This window comes from Mytilus edulis, chromosome 13 (assembly GCF_963676685.1).
Source record: "Mytilus edulis chromosome 13, xbMytEdul2.2, whole genome shotgun sequence".
Classification (NCBI taxonomy): domain Eukaryota; kingdom Metazoa; phylum Mollusca; class Bivalvia; order Mytilida; family Mytilidae; genus Mytilus; species Mytilus edulis.
The window spans coordinates 69,122,645-69,143,824 of NC_092356.1; the positions used below are offsets into that span (position 1 = coordinate 69,122,645).

At 31.6% G+C, this 21,180-nt stretch overlaps 1 protein-coding gene across 1 annotated transcript; it reads right to left on the reverse strand.

The window, feature by feature from the left end:
- LOC139500512 (uncharacterized) lies at positions 1–20,928 on the reverse strand. The gene is made up of 7 exons (XM_071289257.1): positions 20,280–20,928; positions 8,350–8,624; positions 7,448–7,880; positions 6,523–6,690; positions 5,690–5,788; positions 4,086–4,177; positions 1–87 (listed from the first exon to the last, which is right to left on the reverse strand). Exons 1-7 carry the CDS (start codon positions 20,926–20,928, stop codon positions 1–3), a joined length of 1,803 nt encoding a protein of 600 aa, XP_071145358.1.
- Positions 20,929–21,180: the final 252 nt, after the last annotated feature.

Consider the following 21,180-nt stretch of genomic DNA (forward strand, 5'->3'; position numbering starts at 1 on the left):
TTATTCATTCAGGAATAATTGAGGCGTAGAAACTCTGTACCCATTACTGTGTCCTATCAACCAGTAGGTCTTCATCTGACCCTTTCCCTGTAAATTAAAAACATTTGCATACAATATGTCACCCCTAATTTTGGTTCATCAAAAAGAAGTTTTACGGTCGCCATCATGAGCTGATTGGCCATTATGACAAAAGTGTGTCAGAAATCATATCTGATATTCTTCCTAAGTCATAATAACCTTCCATCATTACCGACTTCAACAAAGAAATAACACGACGGGTGCCGTATACGGTGCAGGAAATGCTTACCCTTCCGGAGCACCTGATTTCACTTTTAGTGTAGTTTGTGTTGTTTCTTAATCATTATTTATAACTGTTGATGTAAATGTCCTTTGGTTTTGTGAGTCTTTGTTTACTCCTAGGTTTTGATTAATATTGTTTTTGGTAAGTTCATGATGATCAGTCTCTAGTTTTTAATGTAAATTGTTACGTGAGTATGTCTGTCATTCTTCAATTTATGAGTTAATGTTTACCCTTCTGTCCTCTAATTGAAGCATGTCTTTTGTCTAACAGTCCAAAGGTATCCGTCATATGGGAATCACTCAATAAATATATTTATGTACGTGGCGGAAGAATTTTATCGTATGATAATTCTATTAATATAACAATAGAATTGTAACAGGTTTTATGAACCCGAGTGTATTTAAATACGGTGGACTCGAATTGAAATTATCGATAAGGGCGTTGACCATTCGCATGTACACACGTAGTTTTTGTTAGTTAAACTTAAGCACATATAGATTCGAAAACAGTATTAAATGTATTTTTTGTAACATTTTTTGTTTGTTTTTTGTAGATTGTTGAGACAACCTTTTTAAGTTTATTTAAACAGAGGACGTATATATATTCTGTGATGTGGACTGTATTTGCAAAATTACAAACATTTGTAATTTGTTGTTCATTTGATAAACATGTATTGCAATGATTTGGTATTAGATAAAAGAGAATGGTCATCGTGCCTGACAAGTTCTAAAACTAGTGTTTTAGTTATTTATATATGAATGAGATAAGAAAAAGATTGGGCCGAGGTATATAGAAATTATATAGTCTAGTACATAGATAATTTATGTTCGTTTGAACGAAGAGAATTTAGAAAATAAAGACAACAGTAGTATACCGCTGTTCGCAATTTATAATTCGATTGAGAAAAAACAAAAACAAATCCGGTTTACAAACTAAACCTTAGGAAAACGCATCAAATATAAAAAAAGGGACGAAAGATACCAAAGGAACAGTCAAACTCATAAATCGAAAAATAAACTGACAACGCCATGGCTAAAAATGAAAAAAGACAAAGAGACAAACAATAGTACACATGACACAACATATTAAAGAATACACAACACGAACCCACCAAAACATAGGGATGATCTCAGGTGCTCCGGAATGGTAAACAGATCCTGCTCCACATGTGGCACCCTTCGCGTTGCTTATGTGATAACAAATCCGGTAAATAGTATATTTCGGTAGGTCACATTCATTAAAGGGAAGGGGATTGTAGTAACGACGTAAAGAACATATCCGATATCATTTGTAAAATTGTAATTCCATAACTCGTGATGGCGTCCGTAAAATTAACGAAGGGATGATTTCAACTTCACCATTATAAGAGGAGAACTACGACAAAACAGAAACACAAAATTAGAACGTAACACACACATAACGAACTATAATATAACAATTTGACTGGCTTGTGATTACAGCAGTAACTACTTAGACCACTCGGCCACCGAGGCCCCTTATTTCGTAAAGAAATGAACTGATGAAAAATCTTTCTTAATTTAATTTTCATAAATAGTGTGTCATACATGGGATACCAATATAATAATAAATTATTCATGTAAGTTACGGACTTCAGTCCACAATTTTGTTTTCGACATCATTATTAGGAAGGCAATCTTTAACAAAACATGAATTTATGTAAAGGTTTGAGTGACCATATTTAACTTGAGTATAACTTGGTAATCATCTCATCCCTTTGTTTGACATATAACAATGATATGGAGTACTTTTATTGGCATGTCACTTGTTTCTCTGACTTACCACGATGTGATAAGTTACCTTTATTGTACCGTCAACTGTTTCTCTGACCTTCAGTGATGTGACTAGTAACCTGTAACCTGTCTATCTTACCTACCACGATGTGATTAGCTACATATACCTTAGTGTCATGTCACCTCTTTCTCTGACCTACTATGATGTGATAAGTTACCTTTATTGCCATGTCGCCTATTTCACTGACCTACCACGATGTGATAAGTTACCTTTAGTGTCATGTCGCCTCTTTCTCTGACCTACCACGATGTGATAAGTTACCTTTATTGCCATGTCGCCTATTTCTCTGACCTACCACGATGTGAAAAGTTACCTTAATTATCATTTAACCTGTTTGTCTTACCTACGACGATGTGATAAGTTACCTTTAGTGTCATGTCGCCTCTTTCTCTGACCTACCACGATGTGATAAGTTACCTTTATTGCCATGTCGCCTTTTTCTCTGACCTACCACGATGTGATAAGTTACCTTTATTGCCATGTCGCCTATTTCTCTGACCTACCACGATGTGAAAAGTTACCTTAATTATCATTTAACCTGTTTGTCTTACCTACGACGATGTGATTAATTACCTTTAGTGTCATGTCGCCTCTTTCTCTGACCTACCAAGATGTGATAAGTTACTTTTATTATCATTTAACCTGTATCTCTGACCTACCAAGATGTGATAAGTTACCTTATGCCATGTCGCCTCTTTCTCTGACCTACCACGATGTGATAAGTTACCTTCATTGCCATGTCGCCTATTTCTCTGACCTACCACGATGTGATAAGTTACCTTAATTATCATTTAATCTGTTTTTCTTACCTACCACGATGTCATAAGTTACCTTTAGTGTCATGTCGCCTCTTTCTCTGACCTACCACGATGTGATAAGTCACCTTTATTATCATTTAACCTGTTTCTCTGACCTACCAAGATGTGATAAGTTACTTTTATTATCATTTAACCTGTATCTCTGACCTACCACGATGTGATAAGTTACCTTATGCCATGTCGCCTCTTTCTCTGAACTAACACGATGTGATTAATTACCTTTATTGTCATGTCGCCTTTTTCTCTGACCTACCAAGATGTGATAAGTTACTTTTATTGCCATGTTGCCTTTTTGTCTGACCTACCACGATGTGATAAGTTACTTTTATTTTCATGTCACCTGTTTATCTGACCTACCAAGATGTGATTAAATACCTTTATTGTCATGTCGCCTATTTCTCTGACCTACCACGATGTGATATGTTACAGTAATTATCATTTTACCTGTTTATTTGACCTACCACGATGTGATAAGTTACCTTTATTGCCATGTTGCCTTTTTGTCTTACCTACCACGATGTGATAAGTTACCTTTATTGTCATGTCGCCTCTTTCTCTGACCTACCACGATGTGATAAGTTACCTTTATTGTCATGTTGCCTTTTTGTCTGACCTACCAAGATGTGATAAGTTACCTTTATTGTCATGTCATCTGTTTTTCTGACCTACCACGATGTGATTAGTTACCTTTATTGTCATGTCGCTTTTTTCTCTGACCTACCACGATGTGATAAGTTACCTTTATTGTCATGTCACCTCTTTCTCTAACCTACCACGATGTGATAAGTTACCTTATTTATCTTTAAACCTGTTTCTCTGACTTACCACGATGTGATAAGTTACCTTTAGTGTCATGTCGCCTCTTTCTCTGACCTACCACGATGTGATAAGTTACCTTTATTGTCATGTCGCCTTTTTGTCTGACCTACCACGATGTGATAAGTTACCTTTATTATCATTTAACCTGTTTTTCTGACCTACCACGATGTGATTAGTTACCTTTATTGTCATGTCACCTCTTTCTCTGACCTACCACGATGTAATGAGTGACCTTAATGACATGTCACTTCTTTATTTGACCTTCCAAGTTATGATAAGTTACATATATTGTCATGTCGTCTGTTTTACTGATCTACCATGATGTGATAAGTTACCTTTATTGTCATGTCACCTCTTTCTCTGATGAGAAACTCTGGGTATGCGTCTAAAGCTTCTTTTGTAGCAGACGATATCTGAATCATACCAGCTGAAACATTATAAAAATCATATATTATTAATTATTAAATTATTAATGTAGATAGCGGGACAGTATAGTTACCAGATGTATAGGGGTAATAATGTTCCGTTTTTGGTTTCTTTCTAGTTTTTTTTTATGGTGGCTACTCTGTATATTTAATTATTACCAATGAAATAGCAGATACTCTGTAGCTCCTCTTACATCTTTTGAAGACGTTTATGTCACAACCCATGTTATTTCTTATACACAGGTATATTATAGGAGTAATACCACCATTCATATTCCCATATTAGTCTTTGTTAAATATGAACTACAAAAATGGGCAGAATTAATTTTATGTTCCTATTATCCTTGGTAGTACTGTACACAACATTGACAAAATGATAACAACCATCACTGGAAGTTAACCATTCAAATTGTCACACTGATTTGCCTTGGACACAAGCTTTAACAAGCATGTTACCTCCTGTTTCCCAAATTTTTAATTGAAAAATACAAATAAAAAAGATTGGAGATTTGACACACTAAAGATGTATATGTATGACTTTATGTTTTGCTGGGTGTGACGTATTGATATGGTGGTATCACATCGTTTACATTTTGTTGAAACATTTTTGTTTTTGTTTTGAGGGAAACATTTTATGCAACATTCCTTGTTCTGTTACATCATTGATGCAGGTTGTAGAGGGTTGAGCCCTCGTATACACGTTAAAGTCCGCCACATTCTTTATGTGGGACTCATATATCAGGAGTTTGTTAGTCAGTTGTAATTGTTGTTTATTGTTTGTAATATCTGCTATTTGTTTTCTGCATGTTATACACCAGGCCGTTGGTTTTTATTTCTATCCACATTATTTCACATTTTCTAATCAGAGGCCTATTACAGATTTGATTCACATTTCATTATGACGTGAGCTTTATAGCTCAATTGTAGGAAGTCTACGTTGATCAAAATATACTTGTTTAAATCCACTTTCCATAAACACTTTGTACATTTGTCACATTGAAAATATCACAACATCTCTTTATTCTAAATTGTAATTTTGTGATTTAACTTAGTACATTTTGTGTCTTAAAACTAATTTATTTCATCGTTGTACTAAATAATTTACTTCTATACATTACAAATAAAAAGAAGATGTGGTATGATGGTCAATAACAAATCTTCACAAAAGACCTAATGGCACACACATGAATAACTACAACTATATGCCATTATACGGCCTTCAACAATGACGAACGTCCATACCGAAAAGTCGGCTTTAAACGGACCCAATATGACAATGTAAAACAATTCCAACGAAAAACTAACGGTCTAAATTTTGTACAAAACAATTAACGAAATAAAAAATATTACTGAGCAACACACAACCCCTACTGAATTACAGGCTCCCAACTTGGACAGGCGCATACATATTGTGATGGGCGTTTAGTTTTTAAATGTTATTGACATGTGTTTAAGATAAATAATTATATATTTTCAACATGGTAAACAGTTTCATTAAATATCTTTATGCTCACGTTTTCCAGACGATTCCATTCTCGATGCTACATTGACAGTGTCACCAAACAAACAGTACCGAGGCATCTTAGTACCTACTACTCCAGCTACAACTGGACCTAAAGACCAATAAATCGATATAAGAAAATATGGTACGTGTGGTAATGAAATAATTTTCGGGATTGGAATTTTCATTTTTTTTTTTTAAGACCATTGTTCATGAGTTATTATCAGTTTGCAATTATACTCTATTCTAGATTTTTTAACACTCCATTATTTTCCTTTATCATGTAAACACTATCAAAGCCCGCGGTAATCATGACAACTGCATCTTGAATGAAAGTTGATAAGACACTTGTACATTTGTTGACCTTTTGGAAAATAAAATTGAGAATGGAATGGGGAATGTGTCAAAGAGACAACAATCCGACCAAAAAACATAAAACAGTCGAAGGCCACTAGTTGGTCTTCAATATATATATTTTTATATTTTTCATCAAATGTAAATTATAACTCTCAACTGTGAGATTTATTTGTTTCATTGGCTTTTATTATTATTGTTATTAATATCATGTTCATTAAGGAGCCTCGGTGGCCGATTTTCTTAGTGGTTGACCAACTGTATCATGAGCCAGTAAACACTGAGTTTGTGAGTTCGAAACTTGCACTGGGCAGATACACTCGACACCAATATTAGTAAACTAGGATTGTCAGTTATTCTACCGAAGTCAAATGGTTTTCTCCGGACACTCTTGCTTCCCACACCAATCACTAATGGATCTCCCTGATATAGGATAATAGGGGTGATAGTGGCGTTAAAAACCAATCCATCAATTATCATGATTATTATTACCTGAATTGATACCTATTCTCACTTTCCATTTTTCCTGTGGTAAATGAGGAACTGTTGCTTCACTGACTGTACTCATGATCTCTAAAGACATTGTTGCCACTTCTGTTGCATGTCTTGTTCTGTTCTTTGCAGCCACTGGTAAGCCCGAGGCAACCATGTAGGCATCGCCTGGAACAAATCAGCTGTACTAGACATATGACTAAAGCTAATCCGGAAATGAAATAATAAGAGAACTTCATGATATTCCATGTCATACATCGGCTCTAAATCATCCTTAGGCACATTTTCAAAGACTTCAACTAATTTAGTACAAGGACAAAATCGTGAAAATATAAACAGAGACAAAACAAAATGATTGTTTTAATGCAATCAGTTTAATTACAACACATTGAATTTCCTAAATAGTAATAAGTCAACTGAAAGACATAGACCAGCAATTGACCATCTTAATATATGTGCACAATAATGAGGAGAGAGTGTCTTAGTTCTAGTTCAACTTGACGTGACTGCATGTTTATATATTCAACATGCACAAAAAGGGTGCCCCTTTGAAACATGAATTTGACATCTGAATGTAAATTCAGTCATGAAACCCCGGCAACAGGGTCTCATTTGGTTCCTATGATAATGTCGTATATGAACGAACTATATGTTCCACTAGATGTTGATACACAAACAATTATTTAATATATTATGTATGAATTAATTTACTTTAGTCAGGTGAAGTATACTGTGTTTCCCTCTGATGTCTGAAAATTCATATCAGAAAACATTTTAAATGGCAACTGAAAATTATGCTCAGGCAATTGGACAATAACGGTGTCATTGACATTTTTGTGTATGGCTATTTGAAGTTATAAATTCCTCAATTTATGCAGTTGTATAAATTGCATGTATTCCATTTAACATGTTTTTCTATACATACCTATAGTTTCTACTTTATACACGTCGAAAGCCTCAAGTTTAGCGTCCATCATAATATATAATAGATTTAACATATATATAACCTGCATTGGAGAACTCTTGGAACATATGTCAGTGAAACCAACAATATCAGAAAAATATACTGACACTGAATCATAATGCTCCGGAATTATCGCCATCTTTTTCATCATTCTCCTGGCTATGGATATGGGAAGCAGCTGATACAACAATTGTTCTGAACGTCTACGTTCCTTCTCAAGGTCATACGTTTTGTGCCTAAGTGAATTCGCGAATTGTTGAAGTTTGTTCGTGAGTCTGTATACGAGGATTACAGTTATCGGAAACAATAATATCGCACAGACCATTTTTATCACATTTATAATTAGATTTGTTTTTAACGACGTGACGTAGCCTTCCAGCATTTCTATTATTTCCTGAAATAAAAAAGATCATTGTATTTTAGCCTCGAATGTAACTCCACGAGTAAGACTTATCAGCGGCTTTGTTATTACATTTGTAACTTAACGGGGGACACGGATGGAGCAGGATAGTGTCACCCATCCGGACAAACAGAGATTTCTCCATGTTCGTTTTGGGTTTGTTTTGCTCAGTCTTTTGTGTTCTTTATTATGTTTAATATACCGCTGTCTTTTGATCCTTTTTTTTAGTGTATTCAATGAAATTGTCAGGTTTTATTCCGACTAGCGATTTGTATATTCATTAGGTATATATATCTTTCTTCTCTTTTTAAAAACAAATCATGAAAATCTCTAAACATTCATGTAAATAAATGCTTAAACTTTTCATGTCTAGTTCCCCCTTTCATGATTTTTTTTTCTTCAAAAGTAATGTCTTTCATTTAAACGAAACATACAAACTCTGTCTTTCCATAATATTAACTACCTGCGATAAGATATCCTGTATTTCTTTCAGCAAATCTATATAACTAGTGATGTTATTGAACCATAAGATACTGGTTTCAACAGATCCATGAGTACAATTATTAGTCAATATGTCTGACCTCATGATGTTAATAACTGATTCTAGTTCACTTGAGGTATAACGACTATTGATTTGTTGTTGTACTGTGGTAGAATATTGCATACTTCTTTTTAAATAGCTTGCACCAAGTGTTGTTTTTTCTTTATACCACAAAAGTTCTGGTAATGCAACACTACCTGCAAATATTTTTTTATAATTGGTTTTGATGTCTATACATGTAGCTGAAAGTATCAATTAGATATATACAGAAAGTTTTTTTTAAATATATATCTACATTCTATTTTATTCAACCTAATGATATTAGACAATGTAGGGTAATTTTTAAAAACGTGTATGTTTACTAAATGCATACAAATACCTGTGTACATACATCTTGATCATTCAGTGATCACATGACATAGAATCATGCAGATTCCATAAAAAAAACTACATGTGTGTAAATAGGGGGAAAATCTGAGATACCAATTAAGGTTAAATATCAGAAAAATCATTTGTCAATATATTATATATAACAAGTGTTTCGTGGTTGATGCACTGTCATCTTTTATCCATCATAAGTCGTATGAAAGTGTAATGTAATATATGGCATTATCGCAATCTGTGATTCAAACGTCAAAGAAGCGTACAAAGATGATTTCGTACATATGTTCAGGCAAATTGAAAAAAGTGAATACGTAAACAAATTCATGAATCATTTACAACAGCATCTAATTACGTTAACTTTGCTTTAAAAGGTCCATTATAGCTACGATAAGATAAAAATAATATGATGAATATACTTTTGAACTAGAAAACCTTGAAAATTCAATTGGACGTAAGTTCCTTCTGTTCAGATATTCATGTAGGTTAATATCGGGTTATATGCCCATTGGCAGTCTTTAAAATTTTGAATATCCCTCTGGTATCTTTCGTTCATCTATGCCAACTCTGATGTTAGGAGTTCGGGCTTTGACTCCGACATTGATTGGCGAAGATTGGATGTTTTCATTCCATGTCGGAATGAGACGCCTCTTTCGTTATAGAATATAATCAAGATTCACGACAAGGAAGTAAAACAACAACTATCAATCGGTCTTCGCTAACCATGGGGACTGTGCAGGTTTTATTTATTTTGAGGGTAGGGACTTGAGGATCACGGGTAGTTTTGTGATAGAGGTCGGTGCAATGATTTTTATCCATCTGATGAAGACAATTCACGTATACTTTATACTGTCTTTATTTGTTTTTTGAAACATCTATCAAAACACTTCAACTGTTATTTTATACGACTTTACTATCAATATTTGCTATACCAAGAAATAAACCATTTTGATTGATATACTAACATGACCTGATTATGAATGTAATGAGCTTTTATTTGACATTGGCTTATGTTAATTTCTGATTTTCCAGAGATAATGTATCGTTGAAATCTGATTATTTTTTTCAATTAAGGCCAGGAAGGCGTGCCTTACATTTCAAGAGTACACTATTTACATTTCAAGAGTACAAATAGTTTTTAGAAAGTCGGTTATAATATCAACAACCATATTTGTTTACTAGGCTGCCACAGGAACTGTAGACAAATGTTCTAATTGGCTGCATCTTTTTTTATACATAGTTTGGCATCTGTTAAATTTTATTTGAAATAAGGTTTTTGGTTTTTGGTATTGATTATTTTTAACTTAGTAAAACCTGCTGCTTTTGTGACATGATTGGCAATGTGACGAATATTTTACAAACGAATATTGTTTGTCTGTTTGTCCTTGTAATTTTTAGTCAGGCGTTGTCAGTTTATTTTCGATTTATGAGTTTGACTGTCCCTCTGGTATCATTCGTCCCTCTTTTACAGAGAGCTTATAACGTAGAACTTAGTCACTTTCAGTCGCCGTGCACCCATTTACAATGAAATGAACACAGTAAGGGTAGCAAGCTATGAAAGGACATGACAACGCACAATGTAAAGCGAATAAATGGAGATGGTCAGCTGCCTGATTTATTTCAGCTAGACAAGGAATTTAAGAACTTTAACTATCAAAGTTACTTTCTTTTAAAAAATATAAAAATACTTGTGAACATAACAGTACCACTAGTATAACGTAATTACTTGTGGTTCTACATCTACTTTTGTTTCGTCTATACTATTGCTACTAGCATTACAGCCAGTCCTACTACTACTACTACTACTACTACTACTACTACTACTACTACTACTACTACTACTACTATTATTATTACTACTACTATTACTATTTCAACTACTACTATCGGATAGGCTCGTAGATAAAGGCAAAATTTGTAAACAGGTGTTCAATAGTTATAAAGGGACTGAGAAAAAATTTATCCGGGTTACAAATCAAAACACACCAAATATAAGAGAGAAAAAAAAAGAATAATTAATACAGGAACACTGAGGTTCAACAAAAACAAATGCCCAATACAAATTGAAACGAACATTTTGATAACACTGCAATATTCCTGACTTGGCACAAGTGACTTTATATGTTGCAGCCCAGTAGTCATCACAGAAGTATTTTTTACTTCAAGAATAGATTACCTAGCTGTATTAAGAAAACGTTTTAGAAATTGTGGTCGTCAATGCTCTTCAAATTCGTCATTTTAACTTTTTAGAATCGAACATAACTTATGAGACTTTTGAAGACAAAACGCGCGTTTGGTGTAAATACAAAATTTAATCCTGGTATCTATGAAGTGTGTATTTGGGTGGTGATGTTACAAAAAGAAAGTCAGTTTTATTCGGTCAAATAATTTTATTTACAAAGAATGTTGCAGATGTATTTAACCTTGAACTTTTACAAAGATTGATACGATTGTGTCAAGTAAAGTGAAATGATCTTTGATGTTGACTTATCCATTATGGGTTTTTGGTTATTTATATTCAAGGAACAAGATCAATACCGTCGTTTTTCTCTTTAACAATAGATTTAACTTTGCGATATATGGCTGCTTTGTCGGATTTAATCAACAGTTATGTTATGACAACATAAGATTGTTTTAACATGAAAAGAAATAATTTCCCATATGATTCTGCTACAGTTCATTTTGTCATGGACTCATATGTCAAATAAGCTGCGAAATTGATCCTAAGTCTTATCGTATGTGATAAATTCATCAACTAAAAACTATCGATAAAAGGAGATAAAGTGTTGCAGTTTATCAATTTTTAAAGCAACCAACTTCACTGATATCAATATGGTTATAGAAATAATAAAATAAATACATTCCTTGTAGTCATTGTATTATACTTTATTGCTTGATCAACAGTATAATTGTTGATATAAATCTTTAACCTCTAGAATTCAACAGAACGACTTCTTTCGTGATATTGTATAATCGTGGTATATGTTTGAATATATTCTTGTGTGCTTAATAGTTCCCAAAGTACCGGGATTATAATTTAATACGCCAGACGCGCGTTTCGTCTACATAAGACTCATCAGTGACGCTTAGATCAAAATAGTTATTAAGCCAAGCAAGTACAAAGTTGGAGAGCATTTAGGACCCACAAAAGTTATGCCAAGTACGGCTGAGGTAATTTTCTCCTGGGACATCCTTAGTCGTAATTGACTCTTTATCATTTCGATGCTCTTTGACTTAAACTTTGAATTGGGCCTTTCATTTTTTTTTTATTGAATTGTCACTTTTGAGCCGTATGCAGACAACACTAACATCTGACGTTGACCATTATAACAGTTAAAGCTTTATTCGTAAACTATGCAGCTCGTTTGATGTTCACATTTAACAAACAGTTGAAAGTAAAAAACAAAAACAATCCGAGGAAAATTCAAAACGTAAAGACCATCATCAAACGACAAAAGTGATACTCTTAAACACTTTAAACGAATGGACAAAACTACTGTCATATTTCTTCCTTGGTACAGGCTCTTTTTTATTTTTATTTTTTTCTTATTCAAACACATATATTGAGTTATAACGGATCAGGAACTTCGTTGGTGAATTTCAATGACTTTTATTTTTCATTGAAGAATGTATGTAATGATACATTTTAATAAAAATGAAGCCATAGTAGAATTGTCATAAAGATATTTGATGTAAGCATCTAGTAGTACATACTATTGTACGGCATTCACATATTAGTCTATCCAATACTTGGATATATAATACAGCGACAAACATGACCAAATATGAAACAATTCACATTTGCAAGACCAGACGACTTAGAACAAAGTATTTGACATAGACATTTAATTTTTGCTGACTCCCAGAAGCATTTTTTGGTTTCAGTTTGTTGTTGGGTTGTTTTTGTGGTACATTTTACAACGATTAAAACATCATCCTCCATTGAAGATAAAGTGTCCACACCATGACAAAAATTATTCCGAACTATTGATGAGGCAGTAGAAAATATGCACTTAATTCGAATTCTAATCTAGATAACATCACAAAGAAAACTGCAACCGCTTTAAAATTCAATTTCAATTACTAACCATTAAAGCTCAAGTCTTCAAGCAAAAACAAAAAATAATTTAGTGAGCCATTCTTTGATATTAAGATCAAGAATTTCAACCTAAAAAAAAAAGACGTCATATTGAAAAGGTTTTTCTATGAATAACGTGACTCTTTAATGAACAGAGAAAGAAAACTGATACGTTTAATGAAAGTGGTATATTTTCCATTATGATTTTGAATGTATCATTTTTAAAGGAAATTAGTTATAATATCTTCTTACAAAAAAAAAATCAAAACAATATGTTATATATGAAATGAGTCCGGAACTTATTTTTGGATTTAACTACATCAGTTAAGCGCAAAGCCGAATATTAGAAAGACAGAATTATAAGAACCGAAACAATTGAAAAGACCTTAACCAAATTGACATAAAAGAATTAGCCAAAAACATCTAAAGTCAACTTTTCTTGATGAGGTTGAAACCTAAGAGTCTAATAAACAGAAAATTACAGATTGGTTTGTTATAAACCATTTCATTACCAAATAACCATTTACTAGAATGGTGATATCCTCGGATATTGATAGTCAACCAGCAGAGGTACCAACCCAGTGCTTAAAAACATAAAACAACACGCTATTATTGCATGCGTCAAGCGGTCGTTTCAGTATTTACCCTCATCAGAAATGTTAAAAGCAAAATATTGTTCGGGAGCATCTCAGTTATTGTTCATTCGTTTGTGGTGTGTTTTGTCATTTGATTTTGTCATGTGATTAGAAACTTTCCGATTTAATTTTCCTCGGAGTTCAGATTTTTGTGATTTAACTTTTTTCATTAAATGTTATAGATGTTCTTGGCTCCTGTCTGTAAATAAGATGTTTCCGTAAAGGAACTGTGATAAACTCTCACAAACTATAAATACGAGTACTATTTCTTTACTTTAAAATTATTGTAATATTTAGGTACTTGTATTTTACTTTACTTGATTTGTACTAAATATTTAGGTACTGAAATAATACATTTGTCCATGTTTGAAAATCATAATTTCAAGAGATTTGAAATAGAAAAACTTTCAAAATGCTGAAAATGTAATGGTAGTAATCAAAAATCTGTAGTATCTAAATTTCAAGTACAAATTTAGTACTGTAAAAAACAGGTACCTAAATATTACAATAATTTTAAAGTAACAAAATAGTACTGAATATTAAAAGTAAATTTCCAGTACTACAGATTTTTAGTACAGAAATAGTACCTATGCAAAAGTAGCTGTGTATATTTGCTAAGATCTATATGTTCGTTGTTTTCGTCTTTGATGTATATTTTTTTCCATTGTTAATCGTACAAAATCTTTCTCTCATACTAATGTTATGATCTCTTGTATGACATATCAATCAAATAAAGCAACAACTACTGAACTCTGAACTTGAGATAGGTAAGGTTAAGTCCTTTCAAACTAGACTTGGGGTCAGTTACATTGGAATGTAATTATTTAAATTACACATTACATTGCGAAAATGATCAATTACACTAATTACACGTAACACAGTTTTTGAAATGTAATTAATTAAATTACAATTACATTTCATCATGGTTTTTTTTATCAATATCCGACATGTATATATGTCGTGTACAAGTTGCAATTTTGTACAGGTTATAACATGTACAAAAATGTTGTACATGTTATAACTTGTATAATGCAAAAATACAAGTTATAACATGTACAAAAGTACCTCATACATGTTATAACCTGTACAAAATATTGCTTAAAAATGGTTTTAACTTGTACAAAATCAAAAAATAAGATGATATTGACCTCAATAACTTTTTTTATTATTCCTTCATGTTAGTGTGTTTTGTCCTTTTTTGATACAGTTAATGTCCAGGGGTCGGTATTACGAAGCATTCCTAAGATCTGTCATAAGATATATCTTAGGACATGTCTTATGATCCTTTTATGACTATCTATGGACGTATCTTTATTTAATGAATTATAATTGTGAGTGTCCACTTTGAAGGCAATAGTAAAATACTTTCATTCTAATTGACACTAAAAAGACGTAAGAGGATAGCCAGGATAGATGTGTCTACAATTGAAATTGGGAATTGAAATGGAGTATGTGTCTAAAAGACAACAACCCGCCCATGGACCAAACAACACCTAAAGGCCAAAAATACATACTTTCAAAGTAGAGGATATATTTTAAACATCAAAATGACATTCGCCTCATGCAATGATCCTAGAGTTTATAAAACAAGATTGAGTTATAAATTTACATAAGTCATGCTGAAGGCCAAAAATGTTGAAGAGTAGATCCAAAGATATTGATAATGAAGCGTGGTCCAATGAAAACTATTTCAGCTCACTCTTGCTTTTACAGAGTAAGCATATAAGACATTGTTTTAGTCTTTGCATGCTATAAAATGAGAGGGAGGAGTATTACCCAAAATTATTCGGCATCGTTCTTAAACTTTTTGGAAGAATTTAGTTACTAGTATCTAATGTAATTGTCATTGAGTTGAGGAAATGCAAGCTTTTAGTAAATAGTTTCACACTTATTTAAGCCATGATGGACTGCATATAACATACAATTACATGAAAACACATTTGCCAACATAAGTCATGAAACATATATTTCTGAAACTTTGTGATCATTGTCCTCTACAGAAAAAGACACGTTCTGGCCTATTTATTGTTGTTCTTTATGCATTGGTGAATTTAAATGTATATTTTACCTCATTAAGATTTATTTTTAATTTTGTACAAGTTAAAACCATTTTTTAGCAATATTTTGTACAGGTTATAACATGTATGAGGTACTTTTGTACATGTTATAACTTGTATTTTTGCATTATACAAGTTATAACATGTACAATATTTTTGTACATGTTATAACCTGTACAAAATCGCAACTTGTACACGACATATATGATGCATGTGTAAAATCTTCATGTAAGCATAGGTTTAAGCATTGCATTTGATATTCATTAGTTATTTAATGTTTTGCCATTTAATCTAAATCTGTCTGGACTTAAAACTTTGACAGCAATTCTAAAAATAGTCTTTCGAAAGGACATTGAAGTTCCATTATTAGAAGATCATCATATTGATAGGAGAAGGAATTTGTTCCTATTGACTTGCCAATACATCAAGGGGTATTTAAACATCTCAGAAATGAAGTCATTTTAATTAAACATAATAAAGAAATTATAAATACATTAAAAAAAAAACATTTTTCACTTTAAAAATATTAAAAAGTGTGCCTGTCACAATATTGAATTTTTTTTAGTACATTATGTATATAATGTCTAAATATAAGCAATAGTTTGCTAATTAGATAAAATACATGTAATAGTGGTATTGCCACTGGATATTTTAATCGGATTAATTGCTGTTTGTTTTAATAGCTGTTAATTTTTATTTCTATAATCCTTTTGTGTATACAAATTTGACAAAATAATTGAGTGCATTGAATGTTAATTCTAAATGAACTGTATAAGAATGATTTTTCACAATCACACATTTTTTTGTTTTTGTTTAACAAGGTGATTATATATAATTAATTATTTATTAATCTGTTTAGTTACTAGATCTTTCTTAAAATCTGAGTAACACTATCACATGATCCGCACATTTTTTAAGACTATTTAAAAAAAATCTGTAGGTCAAATAAATAATATAAAAACTTCAGAATAAATTACAGACTTCATATATTAAAGACGTATGTGATATCAATATTTGAAAAAAAGAAATATAATTTTACAATTTATATTATTAAACACAAATCCTTATCTTTAACACCATACCAGTACATGTAATTGAAATGTAATTCAAAAGTAATTGAGCATTACATGCTTTTTTCAATGTTATTAATTAAATTACCATTCATGTAATTTACAAAATGCTCAATTACACATAACCTTCAAGTACATGGAAAATTGTAATTACACCTAATTACCATTACATTTTCAATTACCCCATCCCTGTTTCAAACCATTTTATTATGCACAGCATCAGAAAATACTGACACTTCGTGGTTTGTACGAGAGTTTTAAAGCGCAGGAGCGTAAATAGCGATACCGTCTGTATGGTGTATAGCATATACAAATCACCATTTCTAAGACTCGTTGATGATTAATAATCGTTTGATCATGCTTAAGAATGGTTATTTAACCAGATCAAACGCTTTTTAGTTAATTAAAAAGATGAGTTTAGGACATGTCATTTCTACAATGGTAATTGTTATAAATAAGGTTAAGGTTTTATCTTGAACGCAGCTTTATGATCTCAATACTGCATAAAACGTTTATTAATTTGACATTTTCATTAAGTGTCTGCATTATATACACTTTAATGCTGGATCACTCACTCTTCTGGTCGAAATGCATTGATCTAGATATTTCAATTTTCAGAGATTAACCTGTGTAATTGACAAACATTATATACCTGTACTTTTTAAAAAGGTTAAAGCAGAATACATTAATTAGATGCACTGTAAAGTATGTGGTTGATTAGTACTGGTAAATCAGTTATTTTACACAAAGTCATATAAATTAGCTTAAAACTGTATGTGCATATTTAATGCAATACTTCATACAACATGCGTTCTAATGACTGCTCAATTAATTAAACTTGATTTCAATTTTTATCATCTAAAAAAAACATGGAATTTGATTCTAATTCAGTTGTTATGAATGTTTAATTGACATATACTTTGATGTAATGTATTTCATATGAACTCATTTATTACGAAACAGTTCACTCAACCAGTAATGGCTAAGTGTTCACAGTTATTGGTAGTTTATCCATTGTTTTATGACGTAGAGAGAAACATATCCATCCAATCGTGATCCCGTTAACAAAGTTAAATTTAATGATGTCATACGCGCTCTAGGGAAAGCACGACCTTAGTTTTTTTTCCAAAATAAAGGTATCTACAAATTGTAATGTTATAATTTCGAGAATGTTTTAACTTTCAAGAAATATATGCATCTTAAAAGTTAGCGGTCGATTAAGAAATGTTTGTATAAATGAAAACATTTGGAATATTGCAATTACACCATAAATATATCTTAAGCTCATCTACCTTTCGCTAGCTTTGAAACTAAAGTAGTTTTTTTTTTTTTTTTTTATTTAGTTTTTTTTTAAATTATACATACTTTATTGAAAACTTTCACATTTGTTAGTTTGATACAAAAAGTACCGGTACCTTATCCCGGCCTCGTTAAACATTAGATTGTATATTTAGAAAAATTGTTAGTACATAAAGTAGTTTTATTGATTTGTAATGAATATGATATAATGTAATGGTTTTTTTTTATCATTTCCATGAAATCTGATTTGTATCTGATAGATATGCGATGTTAAATAACTTCAGTTTATGACAAACGGATGTCATTCTGAAAATTTTCTCATCAAATTATACAGTTATATTTAGCTACAAACGCTACTTTTGTTTTACAAATTGAAGGTGCAGTTATCACAATAAAACTGAGATTGAAAACGGGAAATGCTTAAAAGAGGCAACAACCCAAGCACAAAGATAAAAAAAAGAGTTCAAAATATTAAGCTCTCAAAATAAAAAAAAATTGTTAAAATTACTCTTACAAGCAAAAGTATGTTGTCAAATCAAAAGAAAACTATACTGCAACTGTACTATAAAAGTGATAACATTAGTGGGAACAAAGTATAACAAAGATATCATATTAAATTCTGAATAATTGTTTAATCATAGAACAGGCACTTTGGCCGATGCGGGCTTTATAAACAATTAAGTTCTGCATTATGATACCAACTTACTCATGTGTCATGTCACATTTATTCATGATGTTGTTGTTAATTAAGTAAGGAATCAAGTCCTGATAAAAGGTCGTAATTTATGATCTGTCAATATAAGTATTAAAGGAAGAATGAACTGTTTATTCAATAACCTATTACATACTTCCAATGTGAATTTCATAAAATACGATGAAGAATAATGATTATAAAAATAATATATCAATATGAGGATTGTAAAGAAGGAGAGATATGAAAACAGTCAAATAGAAACAGAGGAATAGAGCTGTTTCATTGGCAAATATATATTATCTTCTTCGGACGCAAAATATTTAAAATGTGTCGTTTATTTTTCTTATCATTTTTTTTTCTATTTTATATCGTTTATTGGTAAATTTTAAACAGATAATGAGTTGATTTACATTAATCTTATGTATCAATGGATTAATAGTCCTTAAACTTGTACATCTCTAATTACCAAATAACTTTCGATGCATAAGATAGATAAGAAAGGTTAATCTTTGTTGTAGATCAATATCAATATCAATATGTGTATGGTATGTCTCGCAGTGTTGACCTTAAGCAAATATTCAAATCAAACACAAAACTCCAGTAGCAGAGACTACACTATCAGGTTTTGCAACTCTAGAAAATTAAAAGATATTTTTACATATTAAAGTGTAATTCGTTTGATCTCACTTCTTCATTGGTTAAAAATCAATAGTTACTACTAATTGTTATTTCTACTTAAAGAATGAAATTGACAAATTCTGGTATATGGTCTATAAAACAAAAATGAAATTGACCAATTCTGGTATATGGTCTATAGATCAAAAATGAAATAGATTCCTCCACCGTATCTCGTTTTATAAGATATCATAAATCAGTAAGTCTGTCGTCCAAACGTATATCACGAATCTCACATCAAAGAAAACATATAAAGTGTTTAATACGGCACATTCTATATGTGTACACCTGTGTCAAGTCAGATCCTGTAATTCAGTGGTTGTCGTATTTTGATATGTTACATGTTTATTTTTCGTTCATTTATTTTGTACATAAATTAGACCGTTAACTTTCTCGTTTTAATTGTCATTTCGAGGTTATTAATATGTGTCCATGCTCATTTTTAAGGCCGTAGAGTGACATTTAGTTGTTAATTACTGTTCAATTTGGTTTCGTCTGGAGAGCTGTCTCATTCACACAGCATCTTTCTTTTTGTATAAACATCGTATTTGTTTAAAATTTTGTTTTAGCATATGTATCCCCATTTTTTAAAAGGCATTTTAACATTGGTATCAGAACTAAATTATCGTTTTTTTTTCTCAAGCAGCACGATATCATATCATTTGTGTTCATCATTCTGTAGGTTGTAAATTTCTTTATTCTGTAATATGTTTATAGAAACAAATTCAAATGTCCTGTACAGTTTTTTTTTTTAAAACGAGTGTAAGCCTATTAGGTGTTTTATTCTGTTTCAGTCATAATGCTGTAGGTTGTTTTTAGTCTAGTGTTATGTTTTGTTTCCGCGTTGGTATGTCTTAGTGTTTTTCCATTGTTAATTAATATTTAATCGACTTAAATTTCATTCAATGATGCTTGAAAATATTTAACTTTTTTAGATAAGATGTAAACATGTGATATCATTACCTTTCGCATAATATACTCCACCCAATGCTCGTTCCAACCCAGCTTGTTCTTTACTTAACACAATCATATGGTACGCTACTAATGGTTGCCAGCTTGTTCCAGTTATATATTTCGCGTCTGTTATAACAGAGCCTAACCAATCTAATATGATGTCATTATCATAAGAGTAAAATCTTATTACTTCACTCGAACTTTTGTTAAGGCTATCAAAAGTATTTCTATGTTCCTGTAGTCGTTGAAAATATGTACTTCTGGAACGGAAGTGTCCAGGGATAGACAACGATATCCATTCTTCTAGAGCGTTTAATGACATGTCTGTTATTGTCCGTTTGTTTTTTAGAACTGGTAGAATATCCATCCTTCCTGAAGAAACATACATGGTTGTGATTCCCCTTTCAATTTGTAAATTGTGGACGAGTAGTCCAATTTCTACACTAAATTTTATATCTGCTTCCACTTTGTTTTGTGTCACAACATGATTATTATCATAAGCAATAGTTATACCTCCTTGAATTACTAGAACAATAATAGGTATGATAGTGAATACTAATATTTTAACGAGTATGATATTTTGTCCACGTTTAGTCGAAAGATTTGAGTTGCAAGTGCAACAGCTCTTAAATGGAACAAATAAATCTGGTTGATCCATATTTATTTTGCAAAACAGATACTAAGTTCGTAAAATATTCTTCGAATTATGCTGTGTAAAGGTTGCGATCTGTAATGTAATGAAAACGCTACTGTCGATATGTAAAAATATTGATGAAAATTAAGATCTTTCAGGAATATTTTTTTCTACTGATTTTTTCAATCTGCGCGAACAATATCACAAAATAAATATTGTCTAACTTATATTTCATCAATCTTGTGCTGCAAAGTTAAGTTGATGTAGAAAAGATTA

Bases quoted from the DNA above. Each gene is read 5' to 3' on its own strand.
- LOC139500512 (XM_071289257.1), bottom strand. From the start codon at position 20,928: ATGGATCAACCAGATTTATTTGTTCCATTTAAGAGCTGTTGCACTTGC. The intron at 8,625-20,279 runs GTAATGATATCA...AAATATTTGCAG, and splicing joins TGGAGTATATTATGCGAAAG to GTAGTGTTGCATTACCAGAA. The intron at 7,881-8,349 runs GTAGTTAATATT...TTTTTATTTCAG, and splicing joins TACAGGATATCTTATCGCAG to GAAATAATAGAAATGCTGGA.